The 23057-nt window shown below is 42.3% G+C and overlaps 1 protein-coding gene across 2 annotated transcripts in view; it reads left to right on the top strand.

Moving 5' to 3' along the window:
* Positions 1 to 344: 344 nt before the first annotated feature.
* Positions 345 to 23057, top strand: part of RUBCNL (rubicon like autophagy enhancer) — a 36685-nt gene continuing 13972 nt past the window's right edge. For both annotated transcript variants that reach the window (XM_012782692.3, XM_076009431.1), the window contains exons 1-7: positions 345 to 423; positions 13126 to 13784; positions 16626 to 16708; positions 17195 to 17405; positions 20965 to 21066; positions 21494 to 21554; positions 22503 to 22635. In XM_012782692.3, the coding sequence (XP_012638146.2) occupies positions 13253 to 13784; positions 16626 to 16708; positions 17195 to 17405; positions 20965 to 21066; positions 21494 to 21554; positions 22503 to 22635 (1122 nt within the window). In that variant the 5' untranslated portion in view covers positions 345 to 423; positions 13126 to 13252. The remainder of the gene's footprint in view (positions 424 to 13125; positions 13785 to 16625; positions 16709 to 17194; positions 17406 to 20964; positions 21067 to 21493; positions 21555 to 22502; positions 22636 to 23057) is intronic.

Genomic DNA, 23057 nt, shown 5'->3' with positions numbered 1-23057 from the left:
TTTCTGATTTCTGCCAAGTCTGTGTTTATCTCCTTGCGACCCCTGAAAGCGCTGCTCGGTCTGGGCCCGCGGGGAGGACAGCGGCGCCCAGAGGGGCGCACGGGGGGTCCTGGCTGTCCCCCGCTCGGGTCGCCGGGAGCAGGAGGCACGGCTGCAGGGTGCCCAGGGAACCCAAGTGCCTTCCATCTCGGTGCGAACAGCCGGCCAGGGAGCGGCGCTTTTCTTCCCTGGGGAGCTTCTCCGAGTGCAGCAGCGGCGGGTGTGGGAGGTGGGGACTGCAGGGGGCGTGGCGGCGACCAGGCGTCGCTTCCCCCTCCTTCTCCCGGCTGCCTGGGGAGCGCAGTGACCACTGAAAGCTGCTGGGGGCCGCGACAACCGAGATCAGACGCGCTGCGCCCACTCGCGCGGCTTCCCATTGCGGGGGTGAGGCGGAGCGGGGCCGGGAGCGGGCTGGGAGGAGGGGAAGGAGCGCCGAGGGAGAGGAGGGATGGTGGAAGGGGTCCCAGAGAGGCTTGTGCAGAGCAGAGATCCCGGGATCTCAAGGTAGGTCAGGGCAGTGTCGGGAACCGCTTGGAGACTATAGACAGGGGCTCCTCGGCAGGGTGGCGGCTTTTATAGCGTTGATTTTGCAAAGCGAGAGCGACCTTGTGCTCGGCTTGGGCCGGGAAGGGCGCAGGGGCGGGACCTCAGGGCACTTTTACGCGGGGCGATTCTCAGTGAGTACGAAGCCTGCGCCCTGGTGGCCCCAGGCGCTGTGTTCCGAGCGCGGTGGCTTTTCTCGGTTCTGCAGATGCGCCCAAACGGACGGCGGTTGACCGCTTCCCTAGCACGCCCAAACCCATGGATCTCTGGTGGCAAGAGAAACAAACATTCTGCTACTTAACTGAGCTTCGTTAGAGTGGGAAAGCGCGGCGTGTAGTTGGTCTGAGCGCCCCAGGTGGAGCCCACCTGCAGAGAGTGCAGCGGGGAGCGGGGCCCTGCGGCTCTCACCCCCACCCACCTGAGCGTGGCCACACCACGCCGTGGGGTTTGCTCCCGATCCCCTGCGAAATTGATGCTGTCAGCTTGGAGAATGTGGAGAACCTTCAGAGGAAGAATTATTTCACCATAAATGAGAATTAAGACTCAAAGGAAAGGGTCTATTCAAGGGTTGCCCGTAATGTTATTACAGGGGGTTTTGGAAGGATCTTTGAATTGAAGACCTGGTGAGAGAGTGCAAAGGACAGACAGTTGGTAAACTCGGGTTTCTTAGACCCTGTCCTAAAGTCAAATAAGGGATGAGATCTTGGCAAGTCAACAAACCTCATTGAACTTTAGTTCTCTTGCGCGAGAAGGGGGAGGATATTCCTGCCCTACCTCACTGGTGGTTTGGAAGATACATGAACTGGAGTCGGGAGGGAGGTGGTTTTGGACATTATATAAAGTATGATCTTCCCAAATGAAGGCATCGTTGCATTGCTGCCAACACAGAACCTAGCCACCAACAGAACCTAGTTTGGAGCAGAATTAAGGCAGCAACTTTACAGTAGTGCTGGGCTTTTCATAATTACCTGTCCAAAGGGTTAGGATGCGTCTGCGTCACAACTTCTTGTTGCAGTTCCTCTTCATTGCACTGCCAGGTGAAACTGCTCATCACAGTGTGACAGCAGAGGACAGGAACTCTGCCTTTTTCATCAACTACTTTAGGGCCTGTACCAAGTGGGGGAGGTGCTAGGAATGGTGATGAAAATTGAGGGGCATACTCTCTCTGGGGGTTTAGATTTGATTAGACATAGTCTTTATGCAACCATTTAAGTCCAAAAACATTGTTGTCATTCTGAGTTCTTGTTTTCTGCCACAGGGAAAATGCTGTCAGAGCCCAGGATAAACAAACATCCCAGAGTGAGCATTTTCATTTGAATGGTCTTTACAGGGAAATAAGTGAAGAGCTAAAGAAAGTGCATTGCTTGTTGACACATTTTCCCCACCCATCTGAAGGCACACAAATAACAGCACTGACAAATTTGAATAGTTTCTTTTGGTACTAAAATAAATGTAGATTTGTATTTTTAGTACAGAAAGGAGAGATTAGCATGGTCGGTTGTGTTGCTGTAAAAGTTCAAGCAGTTCTTCTTGGATAAGTGTGTCCAGCCTTCCAGAAATTACAACTTTAGTAATGCCTAGTGCCTGTTAGTCATATTGCATCTTTTTGTGATACCCAGTAAGATCTCTGACTGGTTTTCCCATTTTAATGCAAAGAAGTTGAAGGATGACTCAGTTAAGAGGTTGGGACATTAAACTAGGTCTCCTTAATTATGCTGTCTGATACTGAACTGTAAATCTTTATGCAATAATGATGATGGTGATAATAAAGCTAGCTTTCATAGAATGTTGTGCACCAGACTGAGATACACATGTTACAATTCTTTTTGTTCTCACAGCAATCCTGTAAAGATACTGAAGCATGGAGAGGTTAAGTGATTTGCTCAAGGTCACACAGCTAAGAAGTAATTTTTCTCAGATTGGCATACAAATTATATTTGCCTGGGTCTCGTGTGTGTGTTTGTACGTATGTATGTATTTTAACTCCTGAACTGTGTTTTATCCCATGCATAGAGGCGACATGAACAGTGAGATTGGAGGCTCTGGAGCAAGGTTCCAGGGTTTGAACTCTGAGCATACCATTGAGTGACTTTGTGGTCATCACCTTTGCTTCCTTTCTCTGGGTCTCAGTTCTCTGATTCATGAAATAGTGATAATAACTCCATGTGGAACGAATGCTTTGTTTCTACTGGAACGTATGAACAGTGAAAGTAAAATACTTCTCAGGGTGTAAAAACTGTTTCAGATTCAAGTGTTTTTGTCATCAGTAGGGTGGAAAGTGGCAAATGGGTAGAAGGTGAAATAAACTGTACACAATGTGCTTTGCCCAACAATCATGTTGAAAAATCATTTTTATAAATAAGTGCTTTAGTTCCAATGATCCTTAGCTTTTCATTTATTAAGAGAAGTGGATGTAAATTAGACCTGAAAGGTTTCTTTGGCAGGTAGCCTTGAAAAATACTCATAGTCAACATGTGCTTTTTCCTAGTTGATTTTAGGTGATGAAAATTGGAGGTGGAGATATTTTTTCTACTTACCCTCTTCTACATTGTTTTATTCCAGCAAGCTGTAGTGGATTCGAAAACAGCTGAGTCCCCAGAGTGTATGTAGGGTACTTCCCTATTTCCTCTCTCTCTATTTGAACATTGTTTTTAGAATACACTTTTTGGGATGGCCTCTTTAAATCTGGGAGGAGACTTGCACTTCTATATGTGCATATTTTAAGGGTGTTTTTTTTTAAAAATACAGCTCAATGGCCAAAACATTTGATTTGTCCTGTGATCTATGTAAAAATCTGGGGTTTTTTTGGTTTGACTTTTCCTCCCTCCCTCCCTCCCTCCCTTATTCTTAGTTTAGGCTCTTGGTTTTGTAGAGATTTAGCCTCTGAAAGGTAAACATGTCCATGTTGGCATTGCCAAGTTCATGGCCATTTGCTCTACACTTGGTGAATATTAATATATTGGAGAGATGTTTGGATCTTCCCTTCACCCCTGTGCTTGCACAATTAGGGCTAGATTAGTTTAGCCTGGGCTTCCTGTGTTTTGGTCATTTGAAAACAACGTTGCAAGAAGGCTGGCCTTTGCCTTAGTACAGGAGAAATAATTCGTTATTAACTTCAAGTATCTTCTATTATACTGTGAAATAAGGATGGTAGATTTTTTGCTTTCTGTTTTTCCAAACAATACCACTTGGAATTGTTGTGGGTTTTGTTCACATATCAACTGTTTCTTAATCAAGATACTCTTAATAATTTTCACCCTGCCTCTTTTCTTCCAGCTGTCCTTTGGTGGTGGTTCTTTAGAAACTGAAAGAATTCATTTTTGTTGGAGGTTGGGCTAGGTTGGTAATAATTAATCTGAAACACCTTGAAGGATGCTGACCTAATCAAGGGATAAGGAAATGAATGTGTGTGCACGTGTAGAAAATTTAGAACTGTGCCAAGCACAAAGTAAATGCTATGTAAGTGTTAGTTATGAACTGATGAAGAAGATGATGTCAGAAGATGAGGGCTATAGAAAAAAACTAGGGTAGCACATAGGAAGATAGCATTTACCTATAGGGATGTGTTTTTTTAAAAGATGATGGGAAAAGTCTCAGTCCAAAGGTGACATTTGAATAAAGACCCGTAGAGGTATATAGAGGTGTCCAGGTAGTAGAGAAGGAGGTCAGAGAGGTAACTTAGGGACACATGAGACAGACATAGCAAATGTTGAAGGTTTTTAAAGAAAACTTTTGCTTTTGGAGGGGATTTTTTTTTTTTTTTTTTTGAGACAGAGTCTCACTTTGTTTCCCAGGCTAGAGTGAGTGCCGTGGCGTCAGCCTAGCTCACAGCAACCTCAAACTCCTGGGCTCAAGTGATCTTCCTGCCTCTGCCTCCCAAGTAGCTGGGACTACAGGCATGCGCCACCATGCCTGGCTAATTTTTTGTATATATTTTTAGTTGGTCAATTAATTTCTTTCTATTTTTTAGTAGAGACGGGGTCTCACTCAGGGTGGTTTCAAACTCCTGACCTCGAGCAATCCTCCCGTCTCAGCCTCCCAGAGTGCTAGGATTATAGGCGTGAGCCACCACGCCCAGCTTGGAAGGGATTTTTTTTTTTTTTTTTTTTGAGACAGAGTCTCACTTTGTTGCCTAGGCTAGAGTGAGTGCCGTGGCGTCAGCCTAGCTCACAGCAACCTCAGACTTCTGGGCTCAAGCGATCCTTCTGTCTCAGCCTCCCAAGTAGCTGGGACTACAGGCATGCGCCACCATGCCCGGCTAATTTTTTCTATATATATTAGTTGGCCAATTAGTTTCTTTCTATTTATAGTAGAGACGGGGTCTCGCTCTTGCTCAGGCTGGTTTTGAACTCCCGACCTCGAGCAATCCGCCCGCCTCGGCCTCCCAGAGAGCTAGGATTACAGGCGTGAGCCACCGCGCCCGGCCGGAAGGGATTTTTTTTAATGGAAGATTTCAAACTTGAAAGAATAGTATCATAAACAACCTTCTCCCTTCTCCCAGCTTCAACAATTATCACCATGGCCAACTGTGTTTCATCCATATCCTGCCCTGGTATTATTTTAAAGCAAATTCAAGAAATTCCATCAAATATTTCTAAGTACATCTGTATATATTTCTAAAAAATAGACACTTAAAACATAACCACAATATTTAACCTTTCTGAGCTTGTTTCCTGTCTGTAAGTCCAGGCCATCCTCAGTGTAAAATCTGACAATAGGCGCCCAATTGCTGATAGGCATAGTGCTAATGTTGTCTTCACCAGCTCTTGATTTTCTTTTTCTAGATAGTTCTATTATGGCAATTTCACTTTTACTTCCTCTTTCTTCTTCATACCTATTTTAGACACACTTATTCAGTATTTCCTTTATCTACTCTCTGTTTCTCCTTTTAGCTTTCTCCTATCCTTTCAGTATCTTTGCTCACAGCCTGACTCATAGCTCATGTTCCTTTGATTTCATAGTCTGGGAAATGCCAGCTTCCTGTAGTCACCTTAGATCTTTTGAAGAAGATGGGCCCTTCTCCCCATTTCATTTTTTAAAAACAATGTTATTGAGATTAAGATAGAATTTACATGCCAAACAATTCAACCATTTAAAGTATACAAGTCAGTGATTTTTAGTGTATTCGTAGATATGTGCTGCCGTGACCACAGTTGTTTTTAGGGCATTTTCATCACCTCCAGAAGAAACCTGGTACCTGTTACTTATTCCCGTCTCTTACCCTGAGCAATGACTAATCTACTTTTTGTCTCTGCGAATTTGCCCATTCTGGACATTTCATATGAATATAAATGTGAAATGCTTTTGTGTCTGGCTTCTTTCACTTAGCATAATGTTGAACACGTTAAATGCTAAGCGCTCATCCATGTTGCGGTGGGAATCAGAACTTCATTTCCAATTATGGCTGAGTTACGTTCCATTGTATGGATGCAGTAAATTTAGTTTATCCATTCATCAGTTGATAGACATTTGGGTTGTTTCCTCTTTTTGGCTATCATGAATAATGCTGCCATAGACATTTGTGTACAAGTTTTTGTGTGAACGTATTGTTCTCATTTCTCTTGGGTATATATCCAAAAGTAGAATTATTGGATCAAATCATAACTGTATGTTTAACCATTTAAGGAACTGCCAGACCATTTTCCAACTTGCCTCCCCATTTCATTTTGCCCAGACTTGGAAATCTAGCCATCTTTCATGTGCAGATACCTACCCTTACTTTGGGTAAATTTCTGTATTAAAATTTTTTCAAACTCTTGCTTAGTTATCTAATCACGTCCAGTATAATTCTGTTTTTTGTTATTGTTTTTTATGTGTAAGGTTTTTAAGTAGAACATTAATTGAGCAGTGCTTCCCAAAGTGGAGGGTACATACCGTTAGGGAACAAGATGATTCATTAGAAAACAAGAACAAAATGCTATTTTCATGTATGCTTTATAATTACATAATGAATTAGAATAGCCGTACATGTGTAAGGTATATAGATAAATATTCTTATACTGGAGTTGTATGGTACAAAGATTTGTTTTATACCAGTGGAAAAGAGTAATCATAAAATTTTGAGAATGACTCCAGAGACATGAAATCAAATATAGTGATGTGATTCTTAATCCTACGTTTTATGCAAAGTCTGATAGGAAAATTCTTAAAATTACTTTGCTAATGATATTGAAAATATCCTACCAATTTCAGCCCACGTGGAACATGTGAATACCGGTGGAAAAACTTTGGATCAGGTGTCAGACTTTTGTTTTTATCTTACTTCTGCTAATTACTAATGGTGAGACTTTAGGCAAGTCCCTAACGGTCTCCATTTCAGTTCTCAAATTGGTATAACATCTGTAGTGTTGCAAATTATCACTGTACAGACTGAGAGTAGGAAGTGTGACATACTCAGTAACTGTAGGGAGTTAGTCATTTGGGTGTTTTGGGCAACCCTGCAGTTCTGTTAGGCAAAGTATCTGGTTTTCCCTGATCTTATCCCACTTACTTCTCTCAGTTGCTTTCATGTTCTTCTGACAGCAACCTTGGAAATTCATGGTCACTGGTGAAGGCCAAATCAGTCAGAGTGGAATCCATGTGAGGCCAACAGTGCAGGATGGCACTGTGTCCTTCCTGCTGCTTTTGTTGTGACATAGTGTTTAGCACGTGTTTTGATGAAAGGTGTGACCTTAGGAAAATTGCTGTTCATAGACATTCCCGGACACTGTTATAGAAGCCGTGGAGTGAAATTATTGGGTATCTTCATGGTTTCTGTTTGATATGCAATAGTGTTAGAGTCTGCCGGCCTCTTTGGGGATGTGAATCTTTGCTTCACGTCGAAGCATGAAGGGAAGTAGATCCTGAGAAGGGAAGAGATTCTGGGAAACTATGTTAACCCAGCAGCTCACATGCTGTGTTTAAAGGTTATTTGTTCTCTACTCACTTGCACTTATTACTGGGCATGCTTAGTGAGGTACCATAAAATTGACAAAAATGAACTTTACCTTTCACCCTAGACTGTCTGTGATTTCTATTCTCTAATATCCTTTATTTTAAGAAAATGGTTGGACATTTTAGGTTATGATCTCTAATTTCTTCTAAAGGATGATATCCATTCTTGACTTCCTTTCTTGGGCAACAGAAATAACCAACATAGTCATACTTAAGTGTTGTTTGTTAGTTCATTCATTCTTTCATTCATAAGCTCAAAGAATATATTTAATGAGCATCTCTTATTGCCTCCATTCTGAGTTCTGGGGACAAAGCAATGTCCAAAATAAATTCTTTAAAAATTTTACATTTTAGTAGGTGCGAGTCATAGAGATTAAATAAAATGGAGATTGGTGTTAAGGAGAGGAATATCGCTGGGAAAAGGGACAGGAACTGTTGGAGAGAGGCAGTTGCCCTCTTTCATAGAGTTACCAGGGAGGCCTTATGGAGAAGGTAACATTTAAGATCTTTGCTCTAATACCCCCAGCTATGTATTCTATGAGTAGATAGTGTTGGGGTGAAGAAAATCTAAATCCTAAATCTGATGTCCTTGTACCTATTTGTGGAGTAACTTTAAGACTATTGTGGGTATTAGGAGCTGCTTTGCCCTCAAAGTGCTGGCTGCTTATGGTCTGAAAGACTTGTGAGGTCATTGTCGAGGTCACGGTGACTCATGCTCAACTGAGGCATCTGTCCCCTCTTGCAAAAGTTGCATCTTTGCAGTCAATGCTGTGTCCCTGTGGTGGGTTAGCATTGCAGTCATTCTTGATGGGCCCACTGACTCTGATGCAGAATGACTTGGCTGGGGGAGCCCTGGAGTCGCTCCTTTGTCCAAGGCCTTTGCTGCTGCGTGTATGTTAACTAGTAACATATATGTGCTTGTGCTCACCCTTTGATCCCAGTTGGAAAGTCTCAGTAGCAATTTAAGCTTTGAGACTCAATATCTATTGATTTTATCTTTTATACCTAAGCAGCTCTGATTCAAAGGACCTCCTTTATGACAGAGGGAAGTATGTTGAGAAGATGCTAAACATTGCTTAGACCCACATTTCCTTCTACCTGTCAGTCCCTGAAATGCATTGAATGTGCATTTATCTATTCACTATCTTCCTTCCACCAGAGCATAGGAAGCTTATTTTCATCACCAGTTTTATGTTACTCCAGTGCCACCAAAACAAAAACAGACATGGGTAGATCTCAATACATATTTCTTAATTGAGTAACTAACAGACTACTAGCAATATGGCAACCGGCAACACGTCCAGCAATTGTATGATGGTACCTCGTGAAATACTTGCTGCCTTAAAGATAAAAAAAATAGAGACCTCTGTCTTCAGGGCCTGGACATTGATGGTTTCCAACATTGCCCTCTCCTCTGTGTCAGCCTACCTCTCAGAGAAATTCATGATCCCCCGTGAGTGTCCAGCCTGGCTTTTTGTTCTCTCTCTGACATTGCCCAGCTGTGACCTTAGACGTGGTTTTGAATCTATATGGGCCTGTTGTGTCTCTAAACGTTTTGAATTCATAACTTGGCAAAGCCAGCACCTGCTCGTTATTCGCATGAAGCAACAACACCTTTCTAGAAGGAAGTGGAGCAAGCACCTGCCTCTGAAAATTGCTTTTTATAAGGAAGTCTATTTTTGCTCAATGCATTTAGGTCACTTCTTTATATGGGAGTCTCACAAATAACATTATTCTCTTTGAACTGTTGACTTTAATCTATTTAAAAAGAACACTGGGGCCGGGCGTGGTGGCTCACGCCTGTAATCCTAGCACTTTGGGAGGCCGAGGTGGGCGGATTGCTCAAGGTCAGGAGTTCGATACCAGCCTGAGCGAGACCCCGTCTCTACCAAAAAATAGAAATAAATTAATTGACCAACTAAAAATATATATACAAAAAATTAGCCGGGCATGGTGGCGCATGCCTGTAGTCCCAGCTACTTGGGAGGCTGAGGCAGTAGGATCGCTGAGCCCCGGAGATTGAGGTTGCTGTGAGCCAGGCTGACGCCATGGCACTCACTCTAGCCTGGGCAACAAAGTGAGACTCTGTCTCAAAAAAAAAAAAAAAAAAAAAAAAAAGAACACTGGGATCACTATTGCTTACCATCTGAGAGTGTATATTTTTCATGTGGTTTCACATCTATCATCACCTTCCCCCCACACAAGAGACATATGATTTATAGAAAATTGAGAATAAACAGTGACTTATATAGCTTTATTGTCTTGGAAATATTGAGGTTATCATGAACTGTGGACCCACACGAAGATTGGAACTAGTAAGAGAAAGGGACTAGTAAAGTCAATTAAAAATGACTTGAACAAAGAGGTTCATTTATGTATACTTTATAATGCAAAACTAAACATTTCTATCAGTGCATCTAAGTGGAGTATGATACATTTATAGAAAGTGATGAGACAATTTAGAAGAATGTATTAACATGCTGTGGTGAGAAAAAGGTAAGTTATGGAATGTGTCCAATATGGTTCTGTGTGTATATAAAAAAATAAAACATATCTTCTGATCTGACATATGTTAATCTACAGATAAAGCTCTGGAAGGAGAAAAATAGTTAACAGTGTTATTTCTGAGAATGAAGTGTAGGGTTGGCGGGGCTTAGGGCCATGAGAGCTCTTTACTTTTTACTCCAGGCTTCTGTGTTTTTGGCATTTTATAAAAACAAAGTCATGGTTTCCTTTTGTAACTATAAAATCCAAAATTATTGGAGTGGAAAAGATGTGTGAGAAAGAGAAATTTGTGCACAGGTGGGATTTGAAGTCAGAAGAAGGAAGATGAAACACTTTGGGATAGTGAGTGGCAGTTAACATAGCGAGCTGTATCCTGTAATATTTTGTGAATGGTGATTTGGGGCTTTTTGTAATGTTTTCAGGCTGCATTTATTTATATATTTGTTATATACATTTATATATGCATTTTTACATATGTTGTATACAAAGGCTATGATATAAATCCTGAAAACAATATACATTATATACAAATACATACACAAACACAGTTGACCCTTGAACAATGTCGGGACTGGGATGCTGACCCCCTGTGCAGCGAAACATCTGCATTTAACTTTTGATTTCCCCTGAACTTAACACTACTAATAGTCTACTGTTAACTACAAGCCTTACTGATAACATGATACGATTAACTCATATTTTGTATGATATTTATATACTGTATTCTTACATTAAAGTTAACTAGAGGAAAGAAAATATTAAGATCATAAGAGAAAATATATTTAATGTATGTTATATATTTAACATATTCATTAAGTGGAAGTATATCACAATAAAGTCTCAATCTTTGTCCTCTTCCCACTGAGTAGGGTGAGGAGGAGGAGGAGGAGGGTTGGTCTTGCTGTCTCGGGGATGGGAGGAAATCTGTGAGTAAGTGGATCTGTGCAGTTCAACCCATGTTGTACAAGGGTAAACTCTGTGTATTTATTATATATGATCTTTAGTAGTCCAAAAGATATGACCTGGAATATGTGGCCCCCAAATCAAGAAAACTCAAGGATTTTTATGAGCAATTTCCATATGTTTCTTCTTTTGGTCTCTTTAAACTTATATCTTGTCACTGTAAGACTGGGTGAGAAAAATTCCATATTCTTACATGGATTCTCTTCTATCCCTGTGTGAATATTATAATTCTACCCCAGTAATAGAAGGTTTTTCTCTAGCTCTTGACTTTATTCCACTCTGTTGAATTCATTCATTCAGTCCATAGACATCTATTGAGCCCCACATGCGACTCCAGGTTTGGGGGATGTGACCTGGCAGTGAACAGACAAGCCCCGCTCTCCTGGAGCTTACAGGCAGGTGGGGGTGGGGGTGGGAGTGGGGGTGGGGAGGAGAACGATAGTAAGGAGCTAAAAAGTATCTGGAAGTGAGCACCACAGTGATGAAAACTAACCAGGGTGACGTGCTGCGGAGTGACAGGGGAACTACCTTAAGAAAGGTGGTGAGGAAAGACTTCTTTGGGGAAGTAACTTACAAATCAAGGCATGCATGTGTGAGCATTTGGGGGAAGATCAGCTCGGGAAGAGGAAACCCAGAATCGTAGCCCTAAGGGAGGACAGAGCTCCCAGGGTTCAAGAGCTTGCTGTGTGGCTGGGTGAAGACGAGTGAGAGAGGTTTGCAGGGACAAGATCATGTCAGGCCTTAAGGACAAGGTAAGGAGTTTGCATTTTAATCCAGATGTGATGGGAAGCCTTCAGGGAATTTTGATTGGGGGAATGACATGGTCTGACTTAGGTTTATAAGAAATCTCCCTGAATACCTGTTGATTATAAGCAGGTGAGAGTAAAAGCAGTAAAAGTTTCCCACTGGGAAACCATGGCTGGACGTGCAGGTGGGAGAAGAAGGTGACTCGGACCAGGGTGGCAGCTATAGCTGTAGACTCGCTGGTGGACTGAAGCTGGAGAGCTGGGGGAAAGCAAGACTCAGAAGTGACTCCTATGTTTTAGGGTTGAGCAACTAACCGGGAGACGTGTTTCCTGAAATGGGGACAACAAGCAGGGGAGGAGCAGGTTTGGGGGCAAATCAGTGTCTGTTTTGGACATATCAGGTTGCAGGGCCCACTGGACAAATGTCAAATAGGCGATAAACTATATTAGCTTGGAGTTCAGGGGGAGGTCAAGAATAGAGATATACGTGTGGGTGTCATCTGCATACAGAGTGATGGTATTTACAGCCCTGGAATTGGTCCCAGTGTCTCACGTTCACCATTGTGTGTGTGCTACGGCACCTTTCATTTTGGCTAAACTTGCTTAGACGCACTGATTCTGTCACCAGGCTTTCCCCTGGCTGGACTTGCTTTTGCTGTTGAAGGTTGCTTCATGACGCAATGGGCAATGAGAGAACAGTAAAGAGAAACATTTCCTAGGCCTGTAATTTTAGTGACAAGAGGGCTTGTCATTGGTGTAGCTCTCAACATTTGAATCATCATTTACTAAGCTAAAATCTGAGCTTAAAAGTGAGTGGACCATTTTAAAGATGGACTCTAGATTCATAGTGTGTTCCTTAAATATTAATATTATAAGCTAATAACAAATTTATATTGCTATTATAATATAAATTAGTATTAACCTAATATAAGTTACATGAAGCAAAGTTTTTAGTGCTATGAATCTTCACCCTGTTTTATAATATATGCCATTTTGCCTACTTTGTTGAAATACAAGAACAAACTAAATAAAGATTAGAAAATATGAAAATGTGTCTTCCAGATAGTATTCTCATTTGGGATATGACATGTAATTTTACTGGAATAATTTCAATGCATGTATGTTTTACATTTTAAGTGATTTATCAGTTGATCCTTTGTGGCTTCTTCAATTATTTTTATGCTTTGGGAAATGTTTCCTATCCCAGTGTCAAGCTGCTAGTTTTACGGCTGATTTTCTTTTTTTTACTTGTAAATCCAAGTGGAATTTACTGTGTTGGATAGAGGCAAGTACAGACTTTTTAATTTTTTTGATTTTTGCCTTTGTTAAATAATTTGGAATCAAACTCTGATTGAACACTTATTTGTTTTGAATGGTTCTTGCTCATTCATTGCAGAGAAGCTCTCCAGAGCCCCGGCTGGCCATGTGGTGAGGTCAAGGTCCCAATCAGCTAGTATGGCAGCCATCTGAGAGCTCCTTCTATCTGTTCTGAACAAATCTGAAGCAGCCCCAAGCCTGGAGAGATGGTGTCACAGTCTACCAGCCGGCGGGATTCTCCCGTGGACCCCTGGGCAGGGATTGGCGATGACTCTAGCAACATTCTCGGTTTGCCCAGCCTCCTGGAGCCTGACCAGCCCCCTTGCCAACTAGACATCAGGCTCACAAGGCACAAAGCTGCCTGGATTAACCCTCAGTGTGTGCAGCAAGAACTGCAGGATTTGGCCTCCAGAGTGCCAGCGGTGGGGACCATCAGGAAGCACTTTGTGGCGGATACCGCCTCTCCCTTGAGTCCTTCACCCCTGGCCATTGGGGACTCCCTGGCAGAGACAGCATTGTCTGAGGATACTGCAGACCCCGCTGGCATTGCCTCTGCCCAGGGCTTAAGTGAAAAGAGTGACTTGTCTTCGACCTCAACTGAAGAATGGCTGGTGCTCCCAGGGCTCTCTCACCTGGCATCTCTGCTCAAAAGCTCGAAGATTTTGGCCACGTCCCCATATCCTGAGGTTGACAGTGCTTTTTTTGACCCTTCCCATCTGACGGCTTCTGCTGATGAAGGTAACTTTAGTCGGTGACTTCCCTTGTTCCTATCTGTGCATGAGCTTGCTTTGCCTTGGCCTAAAGCCTGCCTTATTGACCACCCCATGGCAGAAAAGTTCCTGGGTTTCCACTTTAACCAGAAGCCAGTGCATTAGCTCATTAATACTGTCATCAGCCTAGCCACCTGGGTGATCACAGAAGGTGAAATCAAGCATTTGCTTTCTCCTTAGACTGGAGGGGAATGTCATTTTTTTAGCTCAACATAGTGAATAATCAATGCCTTGTGCCATCTTTGAGTTGGTGTCTGCCTTCAGGAAATTACAGCTCATTAAACTGTCTGCAAGGGAGAGCATCAGAAGCGTTCTCAACTCAGTTGGGTGGTGGAAGGTGTTTCCAGACAGTCAGAGAGGGCTCCGTTTCATGCCTGTACTTATGTGGGTGATGAACTTGCTACACCTGTTATATTTACCTGTACAGAGTGTGATGGGGAAATAGTAAGATTTAAAAATAATAACTACAGATCTCCTCAAAGACTATTAAAAAAACTCTTTTTATTAAAACAAGGGTTCTCATTGGTATGAGGTAATGTACATACTCCTAAAATACTAACATTCCTAAAATGACATAACCAATGCAAGAGTGCCACTCAAGGGTCAATAAACTAGCCATTGTTGTTGTTATATTACAATTTGTGGCATGTTTATTTTAAAATATTCATTATGTTATATTAATACTTGTCATTATTGATTTATATTTCTATTGGAACTCTGGTCCAAATAATCAATGGAGTTTTTTTCAAAATGATTTAAAAAGCTGCCTACCTGTTTGTCTGTATGTGTATTTATGTATTTATTTCTCTCTAGCAGGACCTCATCTTCCCTCTTACCTAAAATATGGGGTTTATTTATTGGAAATGTTTGAGAAATCATAGATGATGACAACCTTTTATGTATTATTCTTAGCTCAAGAACAGCAGATTTTGGACAATCTTTCAATGGCTAATTTTGAAATAAGAACCAAATTGGAGCAAACTGAGAGGACTGATTACAGGCGTATTTTTTTTTTTTTTCCTATTTTTTAGCTTTCAGGATAGAGAGCGACTTGCAGATTTAGTGGTGGCTAAGCAAGAGGTCAGTCTCCTACTAGGTCCTCTCCTAGAAGAAAGCTGTCTCAGTGGCAGACCACCTCGGTGGCAACTTATAAACGGAAGATGATCTTTGGGGCCTAGTTCACCTGCCTGAAATCTTTTTTTGTATCAAGTACAGTGATACAATTTAAAATTATCCCATAGCTTTGTCTTTTTCCCCAGAAAGAAAACAGGCACCCCAGCCCCTTTTGTCCAAAGACAAGGACTCCCAGCAGTTCTTCTCGGCGCCTTTAAAATCCACTCAGTGTTTTGAGAATCTCTCTTAAACTTGGTAAGGGGATTCATTCCATAGGATTAAGAAGGAGAGTCCCCGGGTGATCTGGTTTGTTCGTTCTTTGCTGTGGGGGCAGCCATGGGGCAAATAGGCGCTGCCCACTAAGACAGGATGTTTCTGTGACTGCTGCATCTCAAATGGCACTAAAATTTTCCTTTTCTAGAAAATAGGGCAGGGGAAAGACCACCTGGTCTGTAAGCATTTCCTGAGGCTATAGGAAAAAATTCCACAGTTCCTTTTGTTTTCTGCAGGATCTACATATTTACAAAGCACTTTCACATTTCCTATCTTCTTAATGTCCTAAGAGGTAATTATCCCAATTTAAAGGCTGAGAAAATTATGACAAGGGCCCAGCTGGTGAATGGAGAGCTGGAACTGGAATCCACTCTGTTGAATTCTTCTCTGTGCTTTTTCCTCTATACTCAGGGTCTGCAGACTATGATCTGCAGGCCAGCTCCTGCCAGCTTCCTGTTTTTATAAATAAAATTCTATTTTGTCTATAGGTCACGACAGTGGCAGAATTAGGATAGTTGCAACAGATAACTGTATGTCCTCAAATCCTCCAATATTTACTGTCTAGTCCTTTACAGAAAAAAATTTGCCAACCCAGATGGCTTCTGAAGCTAAGAAATTTGAAGTTTTCCATGTAACCACCACTCTCTTGAACATGTAGCAAGAGATTTAAGTGACCCTGCTTGCCACTCTGTCACCCTGAGAGATGTGTAACCACCAGGACATTTGCAACATTTTGTTCTAATTTAGCAGGGTTGGACAACTGAGCTCTTACGGCATTCGTGGACTTTTTTTCCCCTTTAAATGCTGCAATAAGAAATCACGTGATAGAGTTGCTGTTTGTTTCGATGGTGGTCATTGCCAGTAATGGAGCAGCTAAGGGTGCAGGAATGGATCAGTCTGCAGCATGTCCCTTCTGTAGTTTCTTCTTGGCTTTGACTGGAGGAAGACTGTTTTAGAGAAGCTATGCTGACCTGTGTCAGATGGATTTTGTTTCTGTAGGCAGGAAGTCAATTGCAATGGGGTCAGTTTCAACGACTTGGAGCAATGAGTTGGAGAAGTATTCTCAAAATTCTGTGGCCTTGCTTCTGGACTGTTCCTTGTCACCCTTCCCCATCTCCTGTAGGTATTTCCCATGAACCCACCTCTCTTTCTACCCTCTTGGCCTCTTTGGTGTCCCCTGCCCCTGCCCCGCAGGGTACTGCTAAGTTACTGCCGTAGCCTTTCCTAGAAATAGTTGTCATTAAGACAGTCTCCATAAGACTTCACATCAGAAAGATCTTTCTCCTTCTGTCATCTTAATTTATTCTACAGTTGTGCTAGTTTTTTAAAAAAACAGTATCTAAAAGTCTTCCCTAGAATTTTTGTGTTTTGCTAGATAATCTTTAAGCTTTTCTCCATTTTTAATAACTTGCTATTTTGGCAGGTGCTGTTCAAGTCAGTGGAAAAACCATTTCTTTGAATTCCTTCTCACTGGAGGCATTAGAGCTGCCTGTCGATGTAGAAAAGGTGAATGCTCCCTTCTTTTTTATTTTTTTTTTTAAACTGCAGAGATTCTTAATCCTTTAGATAGTGCTGTTCTGATTTTAACCTGGAAACTTCACCTTAATATGAGGCATATCAAACAGGTTTTATTTCAGCATTTAATTGGTAGGCACTGCCAGGAGCACTAAGCTGAGAAGGGTTCAAGGGAGGATCTGTACTCAGGTGGAATGTTTTCCGTGATTGATGAATGATGTCTGCCGTTGGGCTACCATCAGCCTAGGGTTTTCTATTACAAGAAATTCAGCTTGAGTTGTCTGTTGGTTATATGTCTCCATGGCTTATAAGTCATATGGTGACCCTATGATAACTCAGTTAAGTGAACATTTATATGTATATGCATTAACTTCACTTAAATAGGGCTTCTTGATTTTTCAAATCTGATACACTTTCCATGAAAAAAAAAGTTGCTTAGGCTTGTATTTTAATTGATCTTTTTTTTTTTTCCTGTAGGAAAATGCCCACTTTTATGTTGCAGATATGATTATATCAGCAATGGAAAAAATCAAATGTAACATCCTGAGCGAACAGCACACAGAGAACTGGAGTAAAGAAGAAGCTAGTGGGTCACGTGGAATTGATCAAGCTGACTCTGAAGTGACCTTTGATACAAGCATAAAGCAAGAATCTGGGTCAGCCACTTCTTCAGACAGTGACTGTGAAGGTAAGTTGGGCAAAAATGAGAACACTTGGTGTTGTATGTTCCCCACACACCTCCTGTCTTCTGTCAAATACTGAGGTACAGTGCTCCCCCCCTTATCTGAGGGGGGACACGTTCCAAGACCCCCAGTGGATGCCTGCGATGTCAGATAATACTGAACTCTGTATATGCCATGTTTTCTCAATCTGATGATGAACGTGGCTACTGAGTGACTCACGAGAGGGCAGCGTTTGCAGCACGGATGTGCTGGACAAAGGGATGATTCATGTCCTGGGCAGGACAGGGCAGGACAGCGTGAGATTTCATCACGTTACTTGGACAGTGTGCAATTGAAAACTTATGAATTGTTTTCTGAAATTTTCCATATAATATTTTTGGACCACAATTGACTGTAGGTAACTGAAACTGTGCAAAACGAAACTTCAGATAAGGAGGGACAACTATATGTCTTTCAATCCTTTATCTAAAACTTCTTGCGTAACCTATATGATCCTCAGCATCCCTGCCATCTTGCCTTGGGGTTAGTTATTCTGCTCCATCCAGTTGTCAGATCCTGTTTTGTTATTTTCTTGGACTTCATCCTGCTTTTCTTTTTCACTGAAAAGAAAAAAAAGTGGCCAATGTCGTCTTCTTCCTTTGTTTTCTGATGCATAGCATTCTCCTAGCTCCTCTTAGATTCTGTCCTTTTCCAAGTAGTCCTCTGTCATTCATTCAACAAACAGTGAACCTGTAGTGTGCTAGGTGCTGGGAACAGCCAGTGCGTGGGATAGGCCCCTTCCCTCAGGGGGCAAACGCTCTGCAGCAGGGGCCAGGGAAGCCTTGTGGGATGACTTGTAGACAGAGGCAAGTGCCCGGTGCGGTGTGTCACCAGGTAGGCGTGCGTCACCTGCCTCCCTCCCCTTACTTTGGGGAGGCTCCCCTGGAATGTGTGTTTCCCCAGGAACTGCACATCAGGTCCTCCACCCTTCCCGTCCTTTGAAAGCAGTCTCCTGCTACTGGCACTGTGACATGCTCCTCAGGGCAAATCTGGAACCATCACCGGGCAGCAGCAGCATGTGTGTGGAATGAGACACAAGTCGTGCCCCAGATGCTCCACTGTTGTCTACCGTGTTTCCCCCAAAATAAGACCTACCCATAAAATAAGCCCTAGCAGGATTTCTAAACATTTGCACAATATAAGCCCTACCCCAAAAATAAGACCTAGTGATGGGCGTGGCTACGCGGTGTATCTGCACAACCCGTGCATTTTGTCGCGGAGAGGTAAAGAAGACAAGCAGCCCTTCTCATCTGCCCCATCGTGACAGCTACTATCCCAGAGGTGACCGGAAAGGTGCAGGCAGCCCCACCAACAAGGTCGGCTCCCCCTGTCATGTCCCGGCCATCCTATGTGTGCTGCAAGCTGAGGCTTTGAGAGGAAAATAACACATCCCCTGAAAATAAGCCCTCGGATGTCTTCTTGAGGAAAAATAAATATAAGAATGTGTCTTATTTTTGGGGAAACACGGTATGTGCGTCACTCTTCCTCGGGTCATGCCGTGCACAGCCCGTGGTGAGCAGCTGTGCTTTTTTTGTGGTTACGTGTGTATCTCAACTCCTTTGTGAAATTTTAAACTCTCGGATAGATGAGAAATTGTTTGTATTTGCGTTTAGCATAGTGCCTTGTCTGAAATAGGTATTTTAGAAATATTTGTTAAGTGGTTGGGTAGAAACTGATGTTTAGGTAAAACTTTAAGAAGCATGAATGTGTTAAATGAAATTTAAGAATATTTCTGCCTGCCCAATAAAAATATTTATCTTTTATTAAGTATCTCTCTTGTGACATTTGTGGTGATTGATGTTCTTCCATGGGCTAAGTTGTTGTTCTTCAAACTACAGGTTGGTCCTGAAAGCATCAAAACAAAAAACAAACAAACATACAAATAAAAGACAGAAATAGGATAGAAAGCATTACAGTGCATCTTACTTAGGGCGAGCAATGTTTCCTAAAAAATTTTTTTTATCAGTGAAATATATTATTGTGCTTGTACTAAGTCACCTGTCTGTCCCTGTGGATCATGGCCAAAAGAGAGTAAGAAACAGAGATGATGGGTGACATCCCATCTCACCCAGAGCATTACTGAAGCTGGAGCTTGTAATCAGTGCTGTAGTCCCCCAGGTAGAATGGAGCAGTGTGGGTTTTTTTTTTTTTTTTTTTGAGACAGAGTCTCACTTTGTTTCCCAGGCTAGAGTGAGTGGCGTGGCGTCAGCCTGGCTCACAGCAACCTCAAACTCCTGGGCTCAAGCGATCCTCCTGCCTCAGCCTCCCAAGTTGCTGGTACTACAGGCATGCACCACCATATCCGGCTAATTTTTTTTTTGTATATATATTTTTAGTTGGTCAATTAATTTCTTTCTATTTTTTAGTAGAGATGGGGTCTCGCTCAGGCTGGTTTTGAACTCCTGACCTTGAGCAATCTGCCCGCCTCAGCCTTCCCAGAGTGCTAGGATTACAGGTGTGAGCCACCGCGCCCGGCCTAGGAGCAGTGTGGTTTTAAAGTCAGGACGATTCACACAACTTTGGTGTGACCTATGGGCTAGACTATGTCCCTGAACAACTGTATTCATTTCTGTGTGTTTCTTTCCTGTGTTTATTCAAATGAAAGTTGTGTGACATTATATTCATACTAATTATATAATTATATTTATGTAATTATATTAATAGTATTATTATATTTGTGTGATTATATTAATAGTATTTCATATCCATTTTTTCATGTTGCCACAGTTTTTACATTATTCATTTATTAATTTTTTTTTTAGTTAGAGACAGGGTCTTGCTGTGTTGCCCAGGCTGGACTTAAACTCTTGGCAGAAGTTAGAAATTAAGTTGTTGGGAGGTTTGGTTCCTTCTGGAAGCTCCGGGGGAGAATCTGTTTCATGCCTCTTTCCTAGCTTCAGGTAGTTTCAAGCAATCACTAGCATCACGTGGCTTGTAGACACATCACTGTGATCTCTCTCTTCATGTGACATTCTTTCTGTGTGTCTCTGTCTTTGTATCAAAATTTCTCTCTTGTTATGACACCAATCTTACTGGATTTAGGGCCCACCCAAATCCGGTATGACCTCATCTTAACTTGATACATCTGCAAAGACCCTATTTCCAAAGAAGGTCATATTCGTGCATTCTGGGTGGACATGAATTTTGGGGGAGAACTATTCAACCCAGTATCACATTTATGTCTCCTATACTCTTTGCCTCACTATGAAGATAAGATTGTTTTCTCCCCTTTCATTTTCTTAAGGTTTGTATTATAGAAATTTTCAAACATATCTAAAAGTAGGTAGATTATTATTATAAACCCCCATATACCGATCATTCCTTTTATGCATCGTAGTGAATGTAAGAAGGACGCACAAAGACAGTTCCCTGCATTTTTAAATTTAGAAGCCGAAATGTTTAATTCTTTGAAAGTAAACTTTTAGCCCTTTACATTTCCCAATATCTATATAGCTGGATGTTGCAGGTGGTTGTGCAGTTTTTCTTTTTCTTCTTGTTGGTGAAAACCTCCTTCCCTTTTTGCAGGTTGTGCTGTGTTACAGGTCAGCCCAGTGGCCGAAACACCTGCTTGCGATGATGCTGTGAAAGAGACCTGCAAATGTGACTTTGATGAATTTGTTATTTTAGGTAAGACTTGGAAGCTTGTTGGATACAACTGGCTGCCTCCCCACTTCCCTCTGCACGTACATACTAACACGCCTCACTGCAACACCACGCCACGGTGGCATGCGAAGAAACTTCTCCCAAGGTCAGATTATATCCCTGACATAAAAAAAAAAAAGATGCTCTTGTTTCAAATGTCTCGATAGTTAATCTCTCATATCACTTGTAGAACTGAATGAAAAAGCAGATATTGCTTTCTCAATTATACTTGGTCAGACTTCAGGTGAAATTCTATCTTTGGTTAGTATCTGTAGTTTATAATAGAAACTCAAAAGAACCTAAAGCATGGAGATAAATGAATAATTGGCTATTTCTGAAATGTTCTTATAAAATTGGCTATGGTGAAGTGAATCAGACCGAAAGATCTCATTACTGTTTTATTTTCCCACAGAACTTGGAGAGTTTAACGATATCACAGAAACCTGTAGGTGTTCCTGCAGCTCCTCTAAGAGGTATCTGTCTTCTGTGTGCTCCCACACAGAGACCCCTGGGCTGTCACCTCCGAAGCACAGTGAACAATAGGCCTTGACATTTTGAGCCAAATGCATCCAGTCCCAATGATTTGTTCCCATGGATCTAGGGAATTACCACCCAGAAATGAAACAATCACCCCCAAAGTTTCTACAGTATTTTATAGTGCATAAAAGACATTTGTATACATTCTCATTTAATCCTCATGGACAGACGGGGCAAGTTTTGTGCATGCATTTTTTTTTTTTTTTTTTTTGAGACAGAGTCTCACTTTGTTGCCCAGGCTAGAGTGAGTGCCGTGGCGTCAGCCTGGCTCACAGCAACCTCAATCTCCGGGGCTCAGCAATCCTGCTGCCTCAGCCTCCCGAGTAGCTGGGACTACAGGCATGCGCCACCATGCCCGGCTAATTTTTTGTATATATATTTTTTAGTTGGTCAATTAATTTATTTCTATTTTTGGTAGAGACGGGGTCTCGCTCAGGCTGGTTTCGAACTCCTGACCTTGAGCAATCCGCCCGCCTCGGCCTCCCAAAGTGCTAGGATTACAGGCGTGAGCCACCGCGCCCGGCCTTGTGCATGCAGTTTTAAACTCCATTTTATAGATACAGAAAAGGAGACTCACACAGCCTGTACCTTAGGACACAGTGCTGTTCAGTAGCAGAAGTGGGGCTTGAATGAAGGCCTTCCGACTCTAAACACAGTGCTCTTTTCACCCTACCTCCAAGTCTTAGTACCCTCAATCAATAAAAGATTTATTGAGCACAGAGGAATCGTGTTGAGTAGGATACCTGGTAGTGATTGATGCTTGGTCTTATACGACAGCCTCCTCTGAGTTTTGGGGATGGGAAGGACAGTTGAAAACCAGAGGAAGACCCTGACCATGCTCTTTATGAATATAGTTTTTTGTTTTTTGCATCTCTTACATTCAGTGTCACTTATGAGGCAGACTTCAATTCTGCTGAGCTGTTAGCCAGAGAGTTGTACCGAGCATTCCGCAAATGCTGGATGCTGTCGGGAGTTAATTACCAGCTGGCGGGGGCCCTGAACGCAGCCAGCTCAATAGTAAGTATCAAAAGAAATTGAACTTGAATCAAAAGTTCCTAAATTCTCATTTTGCCTGCCCTGTTTGCTTAAAATATTTGTTTCCTTATATGGTTCCAGGGTGTTGGGAGAGACTCGAATGATGGAACAGGCTTGTGTTGAGGGCTTACTATGTACCAGGGACTGTTCATAATTTAATCCCTACAAGTATCCTGTTAGGTAGATGCTGTTGCTGTTTGTGACGTGATGGGCCAGCCCCTGGCAGGGCTATTGGTGGTAACGCAGGAGCCCTGCCCCAGGCTGCCTGGTTGGAAAGTGCGTGCTGGTTCCCTTGTAGGACTCACTTCCTCTGGGAGCATGCAGCCCACTGGGGGTAGAGAACTTTGTGACAAAGGCTAAAATAAGAATTGCAAAAAAAGCACGCGAAGTACAGGGCAGGGAGT

Source organism: Microcebus murinus, chromosome 13, assembly GCF_040939455.1.
Source record: "Microcebus murinus isolate Inina chromosome 13, M.murinus_Inina_mat1.0, whole genome shotgun sequence".
NCBI classification, from domain to species: domain Eukaryota; kingdom Metazoa; phylum Chordata; class Mammalia; order Primates; family Cheirogaleidae; genus Microcebus; species Microcebus murinus.
This window is presented reverse-complemented; position numbering and strand designations above follow the sequence as displayed.